At 45.5% G+C, this 15936-nt stretch overlaps 1 protein-coding gene across 1 annotated transcript in view; it reads right to left on the bottom strand.

Moving 5' to 3' along the window:
* LOC140494435 (uncharacterized) overlaps window positions 1–12760 on the bottom strand; it is a 61414-nt gene extending 48654 nt beyond the window's left edge. The window contains exons 1-5 of the mRNA XM_072593619.1: window positions 12676–12760; window positions 9409–9837; window positions 7351–8764; window positions 3899–4098; window positions 2111–2282 (exon numbers count right to left, since the gene is read on the bottom strand). Coding sequence (XP_072449720.1) covers window positions 2111–2282; window positions 3899–4098; window positions 7351–8502 — 1524 coding nt within the window. The 5' untranslated portion in view covers window positions 8503–8764; window positions 9409–9837; window positions 12676–12760. The remainder of the gene's footprint in view (window positions 1–2110; window positions 2283–3898; window positions 4099–7350; window positions 8765–9408; window positions 9838–12675) is intronic.
* Window positions 12761–15936: the final 3176 nt, after the last annotated feature.

The raw sequence follows: 15936 nt of genomic DNA, 5'->3' as shown, positions 1-15936 counted from the left end.
TGGTCTCCTTCCTATTGGAAAGATATTGTGAAACTTGAAAGGATTCAGAAAAGATTTACAAGGAAGTTGCCAGGGTTGGATGATTTGAGCTATAGGGAGAGTTTGAAAAGGCTAGGGCTGTTTTCCCTGGAGCGTTGGAGGCTGAGGGGTGACATTATAGAGGTTTACAAAATTATGAGGGGCATGGATAGGATAAATAGACAAAATCTTTTCACTGGAGTGGTGGAGTCCAGAACTAGAGGGCATAGGTTTGGGGTGAGAGGGGAAAGATATAAAAGAGACCTAAGAGAGTGGTACGTGTGAGGAATGAGCTGCCAGAGGAAGTGGTGGAGGCTGGTACAATTGCAACATTTAAGAGGCATTTGGATGGGTATGTGAATAGGAAGGGTTTGGAGGGATATGTGCCAGGTGCTGGCATGTGGGACTAGATTGGGTTGGGATATCTGGTCAGCATGAACAAGTTGGACCGAAGGGTCTGTTTCCGTGCTGTACATCTCTATGACTCTATAGCAGTTATTGTTTTCTGATCTTAAGATCAATTCTGTCAGGTCAGAGCACATTTACTGGAATTTGATTGATCTCTGATCTTGGCACAAGGGAAAGGGACTGAGAAAGATAGAGAGAAAGGGAGAGTGCAATAAAAAGGGGGAGGGAGAGGAAAAAGTAAGTCAATGGACAAAGCACAAATGAGACAATGTATGTCATTGAAACTATCAAAATTAGTTGTTTATGCTCTGTTCCAGAATAGTGGTGTTAAGCATCCTGGGAAATAGAATACAATAACAAGGGAGTTATGTTAACATTTTATAAACCACTGATTTGATCGCAACTAGAGTACTGGGGACAAGACTTTAAGAATGGTGTGAAGCCACTAGGGACAGTGCAGAAAAGATTCACAGGGTTGACCTTCAGTTATATGGACAGACTGAAGAATTTGGGACATTCTGGAGTAGAGAAGGTTGAGAAGAGATTTGATTGAGGTGTTCATGAGGGAGTGTGGATAGAATAGTCAGGGTAAGACTGCTCCTACTGCTGGAAGGTTGGAAACAAAGGGCACAGAATTAAGATAGTGGCAAAAGAAACAACGGAGACTTGAGGAGGAACTGTTTCAGAAAGTGAGTGGTTCGGGCCTGAAATGTATCGCCTGAGGCAGATTCAGTCAGTGCTTTTAAGAGAGAATTGGATTATTAGCATAAAAGGGAATATTTTGTGAAACCTGAAAGGGTTCAGAAAAGATTTACAAGGATGTTGCCAGGTTAGATGGTTTTGAGCTATAGGCAGAGGCTGAATGGGGCTGTTTTCCCTGGAGCGCCAGAGGCTGAGGGGTAACGTTATAGAGGTTTATAAAATCATGATGGGCACAGATAGGATAAATAGACAGGTCTTTTCCCTGTGGTGGGGCAGTCCACAACTAGAGGGCATAGGTTTCGGGTGAGAGGGGGAAGGTATAAAAGAGACCTAAGGGGCAGCTTTTTCACACAGAGAGTGGTATGTATATGGAATGAGCTGCCAGAGGATGTGGTGGAGGCTGGTACAATTACAACATTTAAAAGGCGTTTGATGGGTATATAAATAGGAAGGGTTTGGAGGTATATGGGCCAAGTGCTGGCAAATGGGACTAGACTAGATTGGGTTATCTGGTCGACATGAATGAGTTTGACTGAACGGTCTGTTTCCCTGCTGTATATCTCTGTGACTGTGAGTGCAGGGCCTTAAGGAGCACACTGGGGCGTAGCATGTGGCGAATTGCGCCTTGATGAAGCTAGCACAGTTAGAATGGGCTGAATGGCCTTTCTCTGTGGCGTAATCATCCTGGAATTTGAACTCTGGTTAAGCACATTTCATGGAGGTTTCATCAAACATCTTTTTCTTAAAGAACAAATAAGCAGAGGTGATCAAAGGAAATGAAAACATTCAATTGTAACCTCTCTGATTTTTCTCCCTTACTGATCATTGTCGTGTCCTCGAGATTGATCCCTGATTTGTAGAAACTTCAGGATAAACCTGGAAGGTTGGTAACCCGAACCCGGAAAGGGAAGTGGCTTGTGTTTGAACTGACCCGCTGACCTGTGACTTTGCTGTGCCACTACTGACCCAGTTACTTACTGACCTCTGAACTCTCGGTGTAGCGAGGCAGTTTTTCAATGAGAACCTTCAGCTCTTGGAACTTCTTGTTGGCCAAGTGTATCTCAGTGTGTAGTTCCCTGTATTCTGCATATTGGTCATTAAACACTCCTTTATATCGCTCCCGTTCTTCTGCAGACTCAATCTTTGGGTACTTGCTACACAAGAACAAAGAGCAGTTTACCGATGATCAGTGCGTGAGCTCACTCTCAATTGTGCTGTGACATCTCACGGTATTATTAATGATTCTGTATGATTAATGATGAAGGCATTGATCAGTTATAATCAACAACAGCAACTTGTATTTATATAACAGCATTAATCTGCTTAGGCTAAAATAAAATTCAAACCTGGCAGTTAACTGTCAACCATCAGTAACTGTTCCATTCACCACAGCATTGTCTCTACCAGAGTCCCCTTACTAACCAATCAGCATTCTCCTCTCATATAAAATCGATTTAATTATAGACCAGTGAGCCTTGCTGCAGTTGTGAGTAAATTACTGGAAAGGGTTATAAGAGATAGGATTTATAATCATCTAGAGAAGAATAGGTTGATTAGGGATAGTCAACATGGTTTTGTGAAGGGTAGGTCGTGCCTCAAACTTTATTGAGTTCATTGAGAAGGTGACCAAACAGGTGGATGTGGGTAAAGCGGTTGATGTGGTGTATATGGATTTCAGTAAAGCATTTGATAAAGTTCATTATGGTAGGCACTTGCAGAAAATATGGAGTAGTGGGATTGAGGGTGATTTAGTGTTTTGGATCAGAAATTGGCTAGCTGTAAGAAGACAGAGGGTAGTGGTTGATGGGAAATGTTCATCCTGGAGTGCAGTTACCAGTGGTGTACCGCAAGGATCTGTTTTGAGGGCACTGCTGTTTGCGATTTTTATAAATGACCTGGATGAGGATGTAGAAGGATGGGTTAGTAAATTTGTAGACTACGCTAAGGTCGGTAGAGTTGTGGATAGTGCTGAAGGAGGTTGCAGGTTACAGAGGGACCTGCAGAGCTGGGCTGAGAGATGGCAAATGGAGTTTAATGCAGAAAAGTGTGAGGTGATTCACTTTGGAAGGAGTAATAGGAATAAAGAGTTCTGGGCTAATGGTAAGATTCTTGGTAGTGTAGATGAGCAGCGGGATCTTGGTGTCCATGTTGCCACCCAGGTTGGTCACTGCATTATAGGAAGGATGCGGAAGCTACGGAAAGGGTTGAGAGGAGATTTACCAGGATGGTATGGAGGGAAGGTCTTATGAGGAAAGGCTGAGGGACCTGAGGCTGTTTTTGTTAGACGAAAGAAGGTTGAGAGGTAACTTAATTGAGGCAAATAAGATAATCAGAGAGTTAGATAGGGTGGACAGTGAAAGCCTTTTTCCTTAGATGGTGATGACTAACATGAAGGGACATAACTATAAATTGAGGGGTGAAAGATATAGGACAGATGTCAGAGGTAGTTTGATTACTCAAAGAGCAGTAGGGGCATGGAACGCACTACCTACAATGGTAGTGAACTCACCAACATTAAGGGCATTTAAATGGTTATTGGATAAACATATGGATGAGAATGGAATAGTGTAGATCAGATGGGCTTCAGATTGGTTCCACAGGTCAGTGCAGCATTGAGGGCCGAAGGGCATGTACTGCGCTGTAATGTTCTATACTCTATGATTTTGGCAGCTGCCTTGAATTGGTATTCTTGTGAATTGTCCTGATGTAAAGTGTCTTTTTTCAGCAACCCTCAAACTCTATTGTACCAAATGCAAATAAATATCCTTACGTTACATAATCAGGAATGATGAGGGGCTTTGGGACATGTCCAGCTGGAATGGATTTGTTGAGGGTCCCTGGACCACCGGAGCGGAGCTGGATATTTCTGATGGCCATCTCCTCCTGGGGCTGAGGTGTGTTCCTCCTGAAAGGCATGTGCTTGAATGAGAATGGCCGCTTCTGTTCCATCATCACTGTAGCTGTCTTACACTACAAGAGAAAACATCAAATTAGACGGACCAGTCACTGCTGACAGTGCCGAGCTTGTGTTTTACATTAGACAGGAGATTCGGGGGCTGGATAGGCTGAATAAACCTAAAACCTAAACTTCATTCGAACAAAGTGTTGACGAGTTTCATCCTCACATCATGTCTCTGGAGACTGATTGGGAAGAGGAAGCTCGGCTCATACTGCCTCACCTACTCTATCTCAAAATCCTTCACTGTCCTTAAACACAGTCACAGTGTGCCTTCATGTAACACTTTTAATGGAACAAGCACTCTGAGGTGCTTCATAGGAGAGCTCGCAGGTAAAAGTAGACTAATATAAGACAACTGAAAACAGTTTTTAAGGAAAATCTTACAGAAACAGACAGGGTGGAAGAGATTTAGAGAAAAAACTCTCCAGCATGTGATCAAAGCAGATGAAGTTACCAATGGTGCAAGGATGAAAATCAAGGATGTACCGAGGTCAGAATTAGAGGAGGGATGTGGGAATGGTCTTACTAATGGCCCAATAATTGAATCCTCCTCACGGATTGATTCATATCATGGGTTGGTTGATTTAAACAGTGGAACACATTACAAGTTACAAACAGACTTGACCACAGTCAGCTGATTCCTGTGAGCATGCTTGCAGACCCACAGACAGAGTCAAAACACTGTATACTCACTGCACACGGAGCCCTTAACAGTGAGATCTCTTAAAGGTGAGGTACACATACAACAGGGAGGTGGTGATGTCACACAGGGAGTCTGAAACAAGGATCAGAGGAGCTCTGAAGAATAAAAGATACATTTTGGAAAAGCTTGTTGTCTTGCACTTGTCACGACAATTCGCAAGCAAACCAATTCGAGGGGAAAGCCAACAATTCTCCATGGCAACTCCTGTAACAATCAGAGTCCACCTGCCAACCCATCTGCACTTTCCTCTCTTGCAGCATAAATATTGATCTTTCCCTGGAATTGGTATGTTTGTAGATTGTCTTGATGAATATGAGATGGAAAATATCAACGCTATGTACTTTTTCATTTAGCAGTACTCCAGTTCTGTATGACCAAACAACTGTAAGGAATCTTAAACAGGAGTACTGCTGGAAAGGGAGCTAAGGCACAGTGGGGGTCAGCACAGGAGATGATGAGGAAATGAGGTTTTGTCCGAATTAGGAATGTGGAAGAGATATTGGGGGGGTTGGGTGTTGGTGGACAGGGAGTTGGGGAGTGGGTCTTGGTGCGAACAGTTTGGGGGGTGGGTGTTGGGGGGCGAGGGTGTTTGGGAGACGGTGTTGGGGGTGTATGGGGGAAGAGTGTTGGGGAAAGGGTGCTGGGGAGAAGTGTGTGGGGGGAGGGTATTGTAGGAAGGGTGTTGGGGGTGAGGGTGTTGGGAGGGGGTGTTGCGGGGGAGTTTGGGGAAGGTGTGGGAGGGGGTTATTGGGCAGGAAGGTATTGGGGGAAGGATGTGGGGGGGAAGGGTGTAGGGGGTGTATGGGGGAAGAGTGATGGGGAAGGGTTGTGGGAGGGTGTTGGTGGAGAAGGTGCTGGGGAGAAGGGTGTGGGGGCGAGGGTGTCGTAGGAAGGGTGTTGCAGGGAAGGGTGCTGGGGTTGTGGAGTTAAGGGGTGAAGAGGGTGTTTTGGGGAGTGTCTGGATAAACACTGAGGTTGAATCTGGCCATAACACAAGCCTTGGTGAAGGGTTCAGCTGGGGCACATTGCAGTGGTGAAGGTGACTTGGAAGATATGGAAGTGAACTGGCAGCAGTTCAGTAATGCAGCTACCAACACTGGCCAGACAGCAACACCCACCTCCTATGGATGGATAAAAAAAATCTCAGCTCTGGGTCAAATAAAATAGCATGTGATGAATCTGTTTCAGAGACCGTTTCCAGCGAGAGGTAGATTTGGTATGGAATGGAATCTGTAGTGATGTCTGATTGTAATAGTTTCACTTTCCCAATATTTAATTGAAAGAAGTTTCTACTGATCCAGTAATGATTGTTGGATAAATTGCCTGATAACTTAGTAACATTGGAGGAGCTGAGAGAGATGGTGCTGAGTTAGAGCTGGGTGTCATCAGTATTGTCATAATGACATAAAATATTGGCTAATGTTCCAGAAACACTTTTTGTCCAATTTAATACCTGGGACCTTCATGAATTGAATGGTTTTAAAATGGATGAAAAGACAGAACTAAAATGACCTTAGACATCACCTGACCACACAGTTTGGCCAAGTTTTATGAAACCACTATGAGACTAACCTACAGACGTCCAGAACTAAAATTAACATTTTTTTCTCAAGTCAATGAAACCACTCAAAATCTCAACTCCAGAGAAAGACCCCGTCCTTTATCTGATTTTCACCATTGGGAGAATCTTCACATGTTGGAACTGAAACATCGCCAACAGACAGAATACATAAACAGGTTGTATTTCAAGGAGCTTTACTGTAAAACACCAGAAGACTTGGATTTTGGACTAAGGTATGACATTTTAATTGGAGAAAATTATAGCTGTATGCAATAATTTTTGATGTGACAGATTGGAGAGATGGAAATGAGGGGAGCTCCTCCACACCAGGTTACAATGAAAACTAACAGGGCTTTCAGATGAAACCACTGAGGGATAGTGAGAAGGGACAAGGAAACTGGGGACACCAGAGGTAATAGTGTGGGAGCAGGAAGAGAAGCTGTTGCAGGTGATTCTCTGCCTACCATTGGACGGATAAGAACAGGACAAGGAGAGAGCTGTCATACTCAGCTAGCTGACAGCGGAGAGACCTCGGAGGAGGGTGGTGTTGGAAGACGGTGGTTTTGGAGGAAGCTGGCATTGGACTAGGCTGCCATTGGAGGAGGGTGGTGTTGGAGGCAGTCAGTATTGGAGGAGTGTGGTGTTAGAGAAAGGTGGTGTTGGAGGAGGGTGACATTGGAGGAGGTTGGCGTTGGGTGAAATTAGAGAGGGGGGTGTTGTCACCATGTGCAGGGTAACAGACAAGTTGAGAAGGATAAGGAGAAGCATTTACCATAGTTACAATATTTTTAAAAACTCATTTGTGACTTTGGTAATAATGATTTCATTTCTGTGTCAAACATGTATCTATATTTATCTTCACTTTTGCCAATAAACTATTGTAAAGGTTTGGTTCATTTTACGAGAGCCAGCTGCTCAGATCTAACAGTGTCCCTCTACAATATTGTCGATGACTAATGGAGTGTGTGTCAACTCAGCCGCTGATGTTACAGAGTGTACCTTGTTCCTAAAGGCTTCTCTTGCCTTTCTCCTCAGTTCATGACGCCACACCTTTAGACATATGACTGCGCTGACCAGGTACAGGAGCATGTCGATGAACAGGAAGCCAGCTGCTGCAATTTGCCCGCTCTCCACACGGCACAGCTGGTAATACAGGGGGCTGTTGGCTATCATGGTGTAGCACAGACCCCCGAGACTGAAACCAGTGACGTAGACCAGGCCAGCTGCCATGTACAAAAAGAAAAGGCAAGTGTTTATAATGAATTCAGTCAGTGGCCACCAATGGGAGTCAAGGAGAATGGTTCTGTAATACAGTGTGAGTCCCAGGATGAGGAGGCCCACTGTCACTACCCAGGCGAGACCAGCCATGACCAGGACAAAAGGGGTTTTGGGTCCACTGTAGTAATAATTGTCCCCAAGCCCAAGGCTGGGGAAAGATCCCCCAAGGACATTGTACCATTGGTTATCTTTCTGAATGTATGCACATACACAAGCGAACACCATTGCTCCAAAGAGCAGCTCCATCACCCCCAGTACTCGCAGCAATCCTGGCCAAGACTTCATGTATGCGTGTTTGAGTTGGTAGACGTGGATCATCTCCGTGTAACTCTGGGCTGACTCGAGCTGTTTCTCTGTGGGATCACTCTGAGATATGGTTGCCGATCCCTGTCTCGCTCCCCAGTCTGCCATACCTGGGTGCGGACCTTTGACTGTTTGCTGAGAGCCCTCCTCTGAGCTGTCACTGCCTAGAGATGCAGTCCGCTGCCGGCTCAGAAGGGGTGACACTGGAGGTGAGCACTGCTCTGCTCCCCACACTGGGTACAAGTTGGATATCTGTCTTGAACGCCCACGGTGGCCCCTTAGGAAATTCTTCCAAGAGTCAGGGATGAATTTTCTCTTTGGTTTGATGTCAGGCACTGGCATCTCTAGTTCTGCTTCACCCACTGGCGGCTGCAGGGGCAATGGGGGTGGCTCATCCAATACTGTGAATATATTCTCCTCCTCCTTACTGGGCCCAATCCCTGAGCTGGACTTGGAATGCATGGGCAGTGTCTGCCTCTCTGGGTCAGAATGCTCAGTCTCTTGGTCATTGGCTGCCATCCAGCCCCTGCCGTAACCGTTGGTTACAGTCCTCCAATCCAAAGACATCATTCCTCACCTCCCTGCTTGACTGCTCCAGCTGAACCAGATTGGACAGACTTTGACTGAAGGCAGTGAGTGTTAGTTCAGTATAAAACCTTCAAGTACGCCCTTTAGCACCTGGAGTTTTACAAATCTCCTGGGGCTTCTATCACTTCAGTACGTCACCTCGGTAAATCGCCACTTCGTTGACGCTGGGCCTGAGACTGAAGTTGGCACAATGCCCTCAATGACTTCAGTTCCATTGTGCTGTGTCAGAAATCCACCGACAATCCTGAACAAAACAGAAGCAGGGTAACATTCCTTTCATTTTTAAACTTTTCAGATTATTTTTCTTTCACTTGACCCCCTCACAGGATAGACAGGCACATGTCACAACCCCCTGCCCTTTCCCCCTGTGCACTACACACACCCCCCTAACAAATCCACCCACCCGTACTCACACACACCCACTCACACACATCCACCCACCCACACACACACACACACACACACACACACCCACTCACCCACTCACCCACACTCACACACCATCCCCACACACAGACACTCTCACAGACACACACACACCCACACACACTCTCACAGATACACCCACACACACCCCCACACACTCTCACACTCACACACACTCTCACAGACACACACCCAAACACACTCTCACAGATACACCCACACACACCCCCACACACTCTCACACTCACACACACTCTCACAGACACACACCCAAACACACTCTCACAGATACACCCAGACACACTCATACACACTCTCACAGACACACACCCACCTTCTTTCTCACATACACACACTCTCTCTCCAATAAACACTTGCACATACATACAGTCTGAATAATAAAAACAGCTCCTTCTCCCTCCCCAGATAAAGAACCCCCCCTCAATAAACACAGAGACACACCAAGCAAACTCCTGCTTTCTTTGATTGGTCTCCTGACACAAAGAGCAGCTTCTTTCTCCTGCAGAATGGTGGGCTCTGAGCTGACTGGCTTGATGCTGGCTCTTCAAACCCTGCTGGAAGGTGGAGTTTGAAGAGACAGTGGTTGCACATTCGTGTTATTGCTTGTTCCTCTTTGCTCTAGGATTCCATCTGTGCCTGTCGGAGATTGTCAGCACTTTTGTAGACTTGTCTCCAGTTTGGGCGGTGTTTGGTGAGACATTCCCAGGAGTCAGTGGGATGTTGTATTTCTTAAGGGAGGCTTGAAGAAGTCCTTGGAACATTTCCTCCGCCCTCCTTATAACTTCCTGCCATGTTCCTGAGTCAGGCATTGGGATAATGAGGCCCACCCATCGCAGCTGATGGACAAGAACCAGTACTGGGGATGTTGACCTGAAAGAGAACACTGATATTCAAACACCTATCCTGCTGGTGCATTTGCAAGATGGTGGGGAGGTATTACGGCTGGTATTTCTCAAGGGATTTGAGGATTCTACTATTCATCCTGATGTACCCTCCAAACACAAACGGCCCTTTCAAACACAGCCACATACAGCCCCTATAAACAATACACCATCCATCTCAATGGCAATTAGTGATAAGCAATGTTAATCTTGCCAGTAATGTCTTCATTCTGTGAACAATATATTATATTAAAAAATACACATACAGCCCTGAACATATACACAACAGACCCATTCACATAGATTACACACATCAAGCCCCTATCATACAGCCCCTGCACCAAGACGTGCACACACCCGCCCACATACACACACACACACCGCACACACACACAGACCCGCACACAAACACCCATCCATCCACCAACATACACTCACACACACACAATCCCCTCCCCTCCCCCCGCATACACACACACACCCACACACACTCACCTCTCTGCACTGCTACTACCCAGGGCCTGAAAACAGTAGTTGCTAAACAAGGGGTTATGGGACAAGGCTATATTTGCCATTGGTGGGGTCACTGGTGGGGACCATAAGGAATAAGTCACTGACTCCTAATGAAAATTTTCAACACGGTGGAAGTGGTATGGAGCGGGAACGTGGAGAACACTGGAATGGTGAGGGCTGCTTTGGAAAGGAGGGATTTATTGTTGAGAATTTCACACATGAGTATCTTAAGAGTAATTTCTCCCCTATTGGATAAATGCAAAACACCCTCCACAGTCAGTAGAAGATTAAGGGTCAGGGATTTCTCTCCAGTGTCCTGGGACCAATATTTATCCATCAATAACATCCATAAAAATGGATGATGATCTAGCCATTATCACATTACTGTTTGTTGGAGGTTGCTGTGTGCAAATTGGGTCCAGTTTGGATAAGAGTCACTGACAATGGTTAATAAATGCTTGCCTTTTGAGCAAGCCTAGCATTCCTACACCAACGCCTGGTGAATCCACTTCTGATGCCTCAGTTTAAATCACATTGCAGGAATGTTTACAGATGGTCATTTGCCTTCTCCCTTAATGCATCACAGTCTCAGTTCCTGTAGCCATCAGTAGTTGAACAGATTTCTGCCAGCTCCATCACATGATCCCCTCTTTGAACTGCCCAACCCAGTCAAATAATAGCCAAGTAAAGTGCAAAAAGCTCAGTTTTGTTCACACTCTTATGAGTTTGCTTCTGTGTCACTCACAGCTGTGCCCTGGAGGTTAAGCCTCAAAGATGACAATCCCAGAGGGTTAGCAACCTCGAGGCTTTTGGGGTTAGTCCATCCAATGACTGAAATCTCGACGCAAATCCACCTTGGTCCAAATCCATTGTTTAGTTGGATACAGTCTTAGACCCCATTGGATCCATACAATTCTTCCCACTGTTGGAAACTCTTCTGGCATAGCACCAATGGGCAGAATGGTCTCTGACTGCACATAGAAACTAGGAACAGGAGTAGGCCATTTTTCCCTTTGAGCCATTCAATATGATGAGGGCTGACCCTCCATGTCAGTGTCTTATTCCTGCTTCCTCCCCATTTAACAGCAACGCTGTTCTCGGAGTCTTTCTCGAATGTAGCCAGTGAGTTGATCACAACAGCGTTCTGTGGTAGAGAATTGCACAGGTACACTCCCCTTTGAGTGAAAAAAGGTTTCCTCATCTCAGTCCTGAGACTGTGACCCCTGGTTCTAGACTCCCCCCTCCAAGGGGAAACAACTTCCCTGCATCTCGTCTGCCTAGACCTGTTTGAATTTTACAGCTTTCAATCAGATTCCCCTCTCATCTTTCTAAATTCTAGTGAATACAAGCCCAGTCAAAGCGATCTCCCTTCACAGGACAGTCCTGTCATGCCTGGTATCAGCTGAGTGAGCCTTCATTGTGCTCCTTCTGTGGTACATACACCCTTTCTTAGGTAGGGAAACCCAAAGCAATACACAGTACTCTAGGTGTGGTCTCACCAAGGCCCTGTGCAACTGCAGCAAGACTTCCCTACTTCTCAGACAATGGATGTGAAGCTGGGAAGACACAGCAAGGTCAGGTAGCACCTGAATCGGCCTGAAACATTGCCTTTCCCGCTCCTTGGATGCTGTCTGACCTGCTGTGTTTTTCCAGCTTCACATCTATTGACTCTGACTTCCAGCATCTGCAGTCCTTAGTGTCTCCAATTCCCTACTTCTGAATTCTCATCCTCTTGCCATGAAGGCCATTGTACCAATTGCCTTGCTAATTGCTTGCTGCACCTGCCTGTACTTTTATAGACTGGTGTGAAAAGATCCCTTTGTGCATCCCAGTTCCCAATGGATCACCATTTCAATCATACTCTGCCTTTCTGTTTTTCACACCAAAATGTAGAACTTCCCATCCATCCATGACCTACTGCATCTGCCATGTGTTTATCCACTCACTCGGCCTGGCTAAATCACCTTGAAGCCTCCTTGCATCCTTCCCTTACAGCTCTCAGTCCTACCCAGTTTAATGCTGTAACTGCAGTAAGTGCTGATGTTCCGATTTCATCCCGGAGTCTGTTATTACCCCTCCTTCCCAAACCGGGTGGTTCTGAATGCACTGACAGTCTCACATCCACAGCTTCCAAACAGAATGTTAAGGCAGAGAAAAATTAGGAACCACAAAAACCTGGATTTAAACCGATCGTTCAGTTTAAATAAGGAAAGCTCAAAGAGAATTATACAGAACCAAACTAAACTGAGTCCGTCAGTGCTGCCCTTCCAGCAGTGCCCGGAGAACTGTTAATGAATGACCGAGAAATATTTACCCTCCATGTGAATCTGGAGTGCTTGGATTTCCCAGGCCAGTTCAAGGCTCTTGGTTGGGATTTGAGTCTGTTCCTCCCAGCTCTGACTCCAGACGGCAGAATCTGAGAGAAACTCTGACACAAGAACATCGGTTAAACCAAGTTAGATATTAACTAGGGCGAGAACCAACTGATTATTATCCAGAGAGAGAGAGAGAGAGAGAGCAACATCAAATAAAGAGAGTTAGATGATAGAGAGGAGGAAGGAGGAATGGTACATTAACTACAAGAACGGCATGCATTTTTGTAGTGCCTTTAACAACTCCTCCCCCCCCCTCCAACCCCTCCTCCATTGCACTAAGAAGTGATTGATGAAGAAATTTTGACCATGAGTCTCATAAGGAGATATTAGGTCAGGCTTTTCAAAGCTTGGGAACAGAGGTAGGTTTTCAGAGTGTTTGAGAGGAGCAAAGGGAATTGAAAGAATTCAGATGGAATCTGAGGCCAAAGTATTATTAACATTGTCACTGGTTATTTTCAAAGCCCCACAGTAGTGGCTGAAAGGCCTACCCTGTCCAGGCTGACTGTCCCAGTGTGGCAGTGCTCCTGGTTTCAGTTGAGATGTGGACAAGATGCCCAGCCACACTCACGGTGACACAGTAGGTATGCCAAGGTGAAGAGGAACAGGGGAGGTTTCTCCAGGTACACCAGCTACCCATTCAGACACACTCACTGATCGACCAGGTGTCACTCTGCAAGGTGAACAGGAGGATTAATCTCAATAACAAGCAGATTCATGTTAATGGCTCAATCAGTGGTTCCTCATACAGGGTCAGGCTGGAGGCTAATACATTGGGAATACTTTGTGAAGCACTTTTAAGTGGATTTGGAGGGGTTGACATGTCCGATATTGTGACTATAATTCACCAGCTGTCCAGCCTTAATACTTGAAAAGAGTTTGGTTGACAAGGAGCTGGGATAATGTACGTTGCAAGTACATGACTCAAGCTGTGATCAGCTCTGGTTTGATCTCTCAAATCTGACACGCAGAATTTCGGGGAAAGGAGAGGACAGATCCTGTTGCGTGGGTCCCTGAGCAAGTCATTTGGCAGAATGCCCCATCACCAGAACTTTCCAACAAGCTCTGAGACACCGCTCGGCTGTTGGTGAGAAGGGCACTACCTGTCAGATCCTTCATGTACAACAGCTCGGTCTGCACCACTGGACACTGCCCTTGAAGCAGTGAAGAGGATGTAGAGACTGTTAGACATCTCCTGCTGGAATGTGCCTTTAGAAAAGGAGTCTGGAAGTGGTTCGTGTCAAGGTTCATCCTGAGCAGCTCCGGGATGCGGGATTCTGTGCTCTATGGTCTGTTCCCTGGGACACACATTGAGACAAACATCGACTGCATCTGGAGGACCATCAACTTGGTGACAGATGCCATTTGGTCCTCCCAAAACTTGTTGGTCTTCCAGAGCAAGGAGTTGACCTCAACCGAGTGTTGCAGACTGGCTCATTCCAAGGTCCAGGACTACATGCTGAGGGATGCAGTAAAGCCTGGGGCAGCTATTGCTAGGGGACACTGGGGAAAGACTGCTGTCTGAGGTCTTCCTGTCAAAGTATAATGGGGAGTCCATTCAGTTATTGGACTCTCCCAGTGCCCCCAATGTTTGTAAATGTTGTCTGATATCAGTAGGAAATGCCTGGGGTTTTTGTGGAACCTGCGCATAGTGCCAAATTCCAGTGTTCATTTACTTCATGTGCAAAGACTGTACAGAACTGCTTCAGTAACTAAATGTATGGAAGGATTTTTTTTTTAGGAATAAGATGTATTTTTGCTAAAACAGAAACATATTTCCCAATCAACCTGATTAGAGATGTTACTGCACACCTCTGGAGCAGGTGGCATCTGAAGCTAGGCTTCCTGGATCAGAGGTAGGGACACTACACACAAGTGCCCTCAAGACTATTGTCGGGAACCTGGCTCCATTAAGCTGGGATGGGTGGGATAAAATGCCAGGAAGCTGTGAAACAGCCTCTGTTTGGAGTCACATTGATGGTAACTGGTTCCTGGCCACTGTTATGTGGCCAACTGGAGCTCTGTCCCACATGCCCCTTGTACTAATCCTTTGATGTCAGGGAGCTATCCCAATGCAGTTGCCCTTTATTTCCCATCACTGTCTACATTCAAGCCTCACCTCCCCCATAGTGTGTGATAACTCAGCAGGTTGATTAGAAAATACCTAACCTGTTGGAAAACGAGCAGTTCAGGTAGTTTGTCACCACCCAGAAAGGGTGCAGAGCAAGAGCTGTTCAATAGTAAAAACCCTATTGATGTTGTTTTCCTGGATCTGGAAATGAGAATGAAGCCCGATTGCTGACAACTTAAAATTCAACCAAAAAATTGTGCTTTTGGTTCACCCAAATCCCAGACATTTTATATCCAGTGGTGAATATAGCGATCTGGGTTTGGCAAGTGTCAAAACTTTATTGGGCAACCCTGAGTTAGAGAACTATAAAATTGACATTGCCGAAAGAGGCCCCTCAGCCCCTTTGTTGGTGCTAGCTCTTTGCTAGCATAATTACAATCTGACTCCAATGTCTTGATTAACAGTCGGTTGGCTTCTAATTAATTATTGAGTGATAAAGGAGAAACAGTTGATGGAACTTGAACTGCAATATTAGTCCAGTAAAATAAACCAGCAATTTTCAGACTTGTATTTATTTAGAGGGTGTAAAATAATAGTGATTTTGCTGCTATGTGTTTGGCTGATTTTCCATCAGAAACAGTTTACAAATCGGTCAATGACAGATAAATACAATAGCAACAACTGGAAAGAAGCACTTGCATTCCTGATTTCCACCTCAGCACCTTCCAGAGTGTGTTACATCCTGTGAAAGACTCTCTCACTGGATCAACTATTGTTGTAAGGAAGGGAATACAACAATATGACATTACCAGGTCATCTTTTCTCTCCCAATGACATTGATTGAGGATATGGGCCAAATGCCGACAAATAGGATGAGATTAATTTAGGATATCTGATCGACATGGATAAGTTGGATCAAAAGGGCTGTTTCCATGCTGTATATCTCTACGACTCTATAAATACTAGTGTTGAAAAATGTGGTGCTGGGAAAGTACAGCAGGTCAGGCAGCATTTGAGAAGTAGGAAAGTTGACATCAAAATTTGTGAGAAGCAACATGAATCCGACTGGGACAACACTACTATTACAGGACAAGCCAAACAGAGAACAGCCAGGGAATTCCTAGAGGCATGG

Source organism: Chiloscyllium punctatum, chromosome 24 (assembly GCF_047496795.1).
Source record: "Chiloscyllium punctatum isolate Juve2018m chromosome 24, sChiPun1.3, whole genome shotgun sequence".
Classification (NCBI taxonomy): Eukaryota; Metazoa; Chordata; class Chondrichthyes; order Orectolobiformes; family Hemiscylliidae; genus Chiloscyllium; species Chiloscyllium punctatum.
This window is presented reverse-complemented; position numbering and strand designations above follow the sequence as displayed.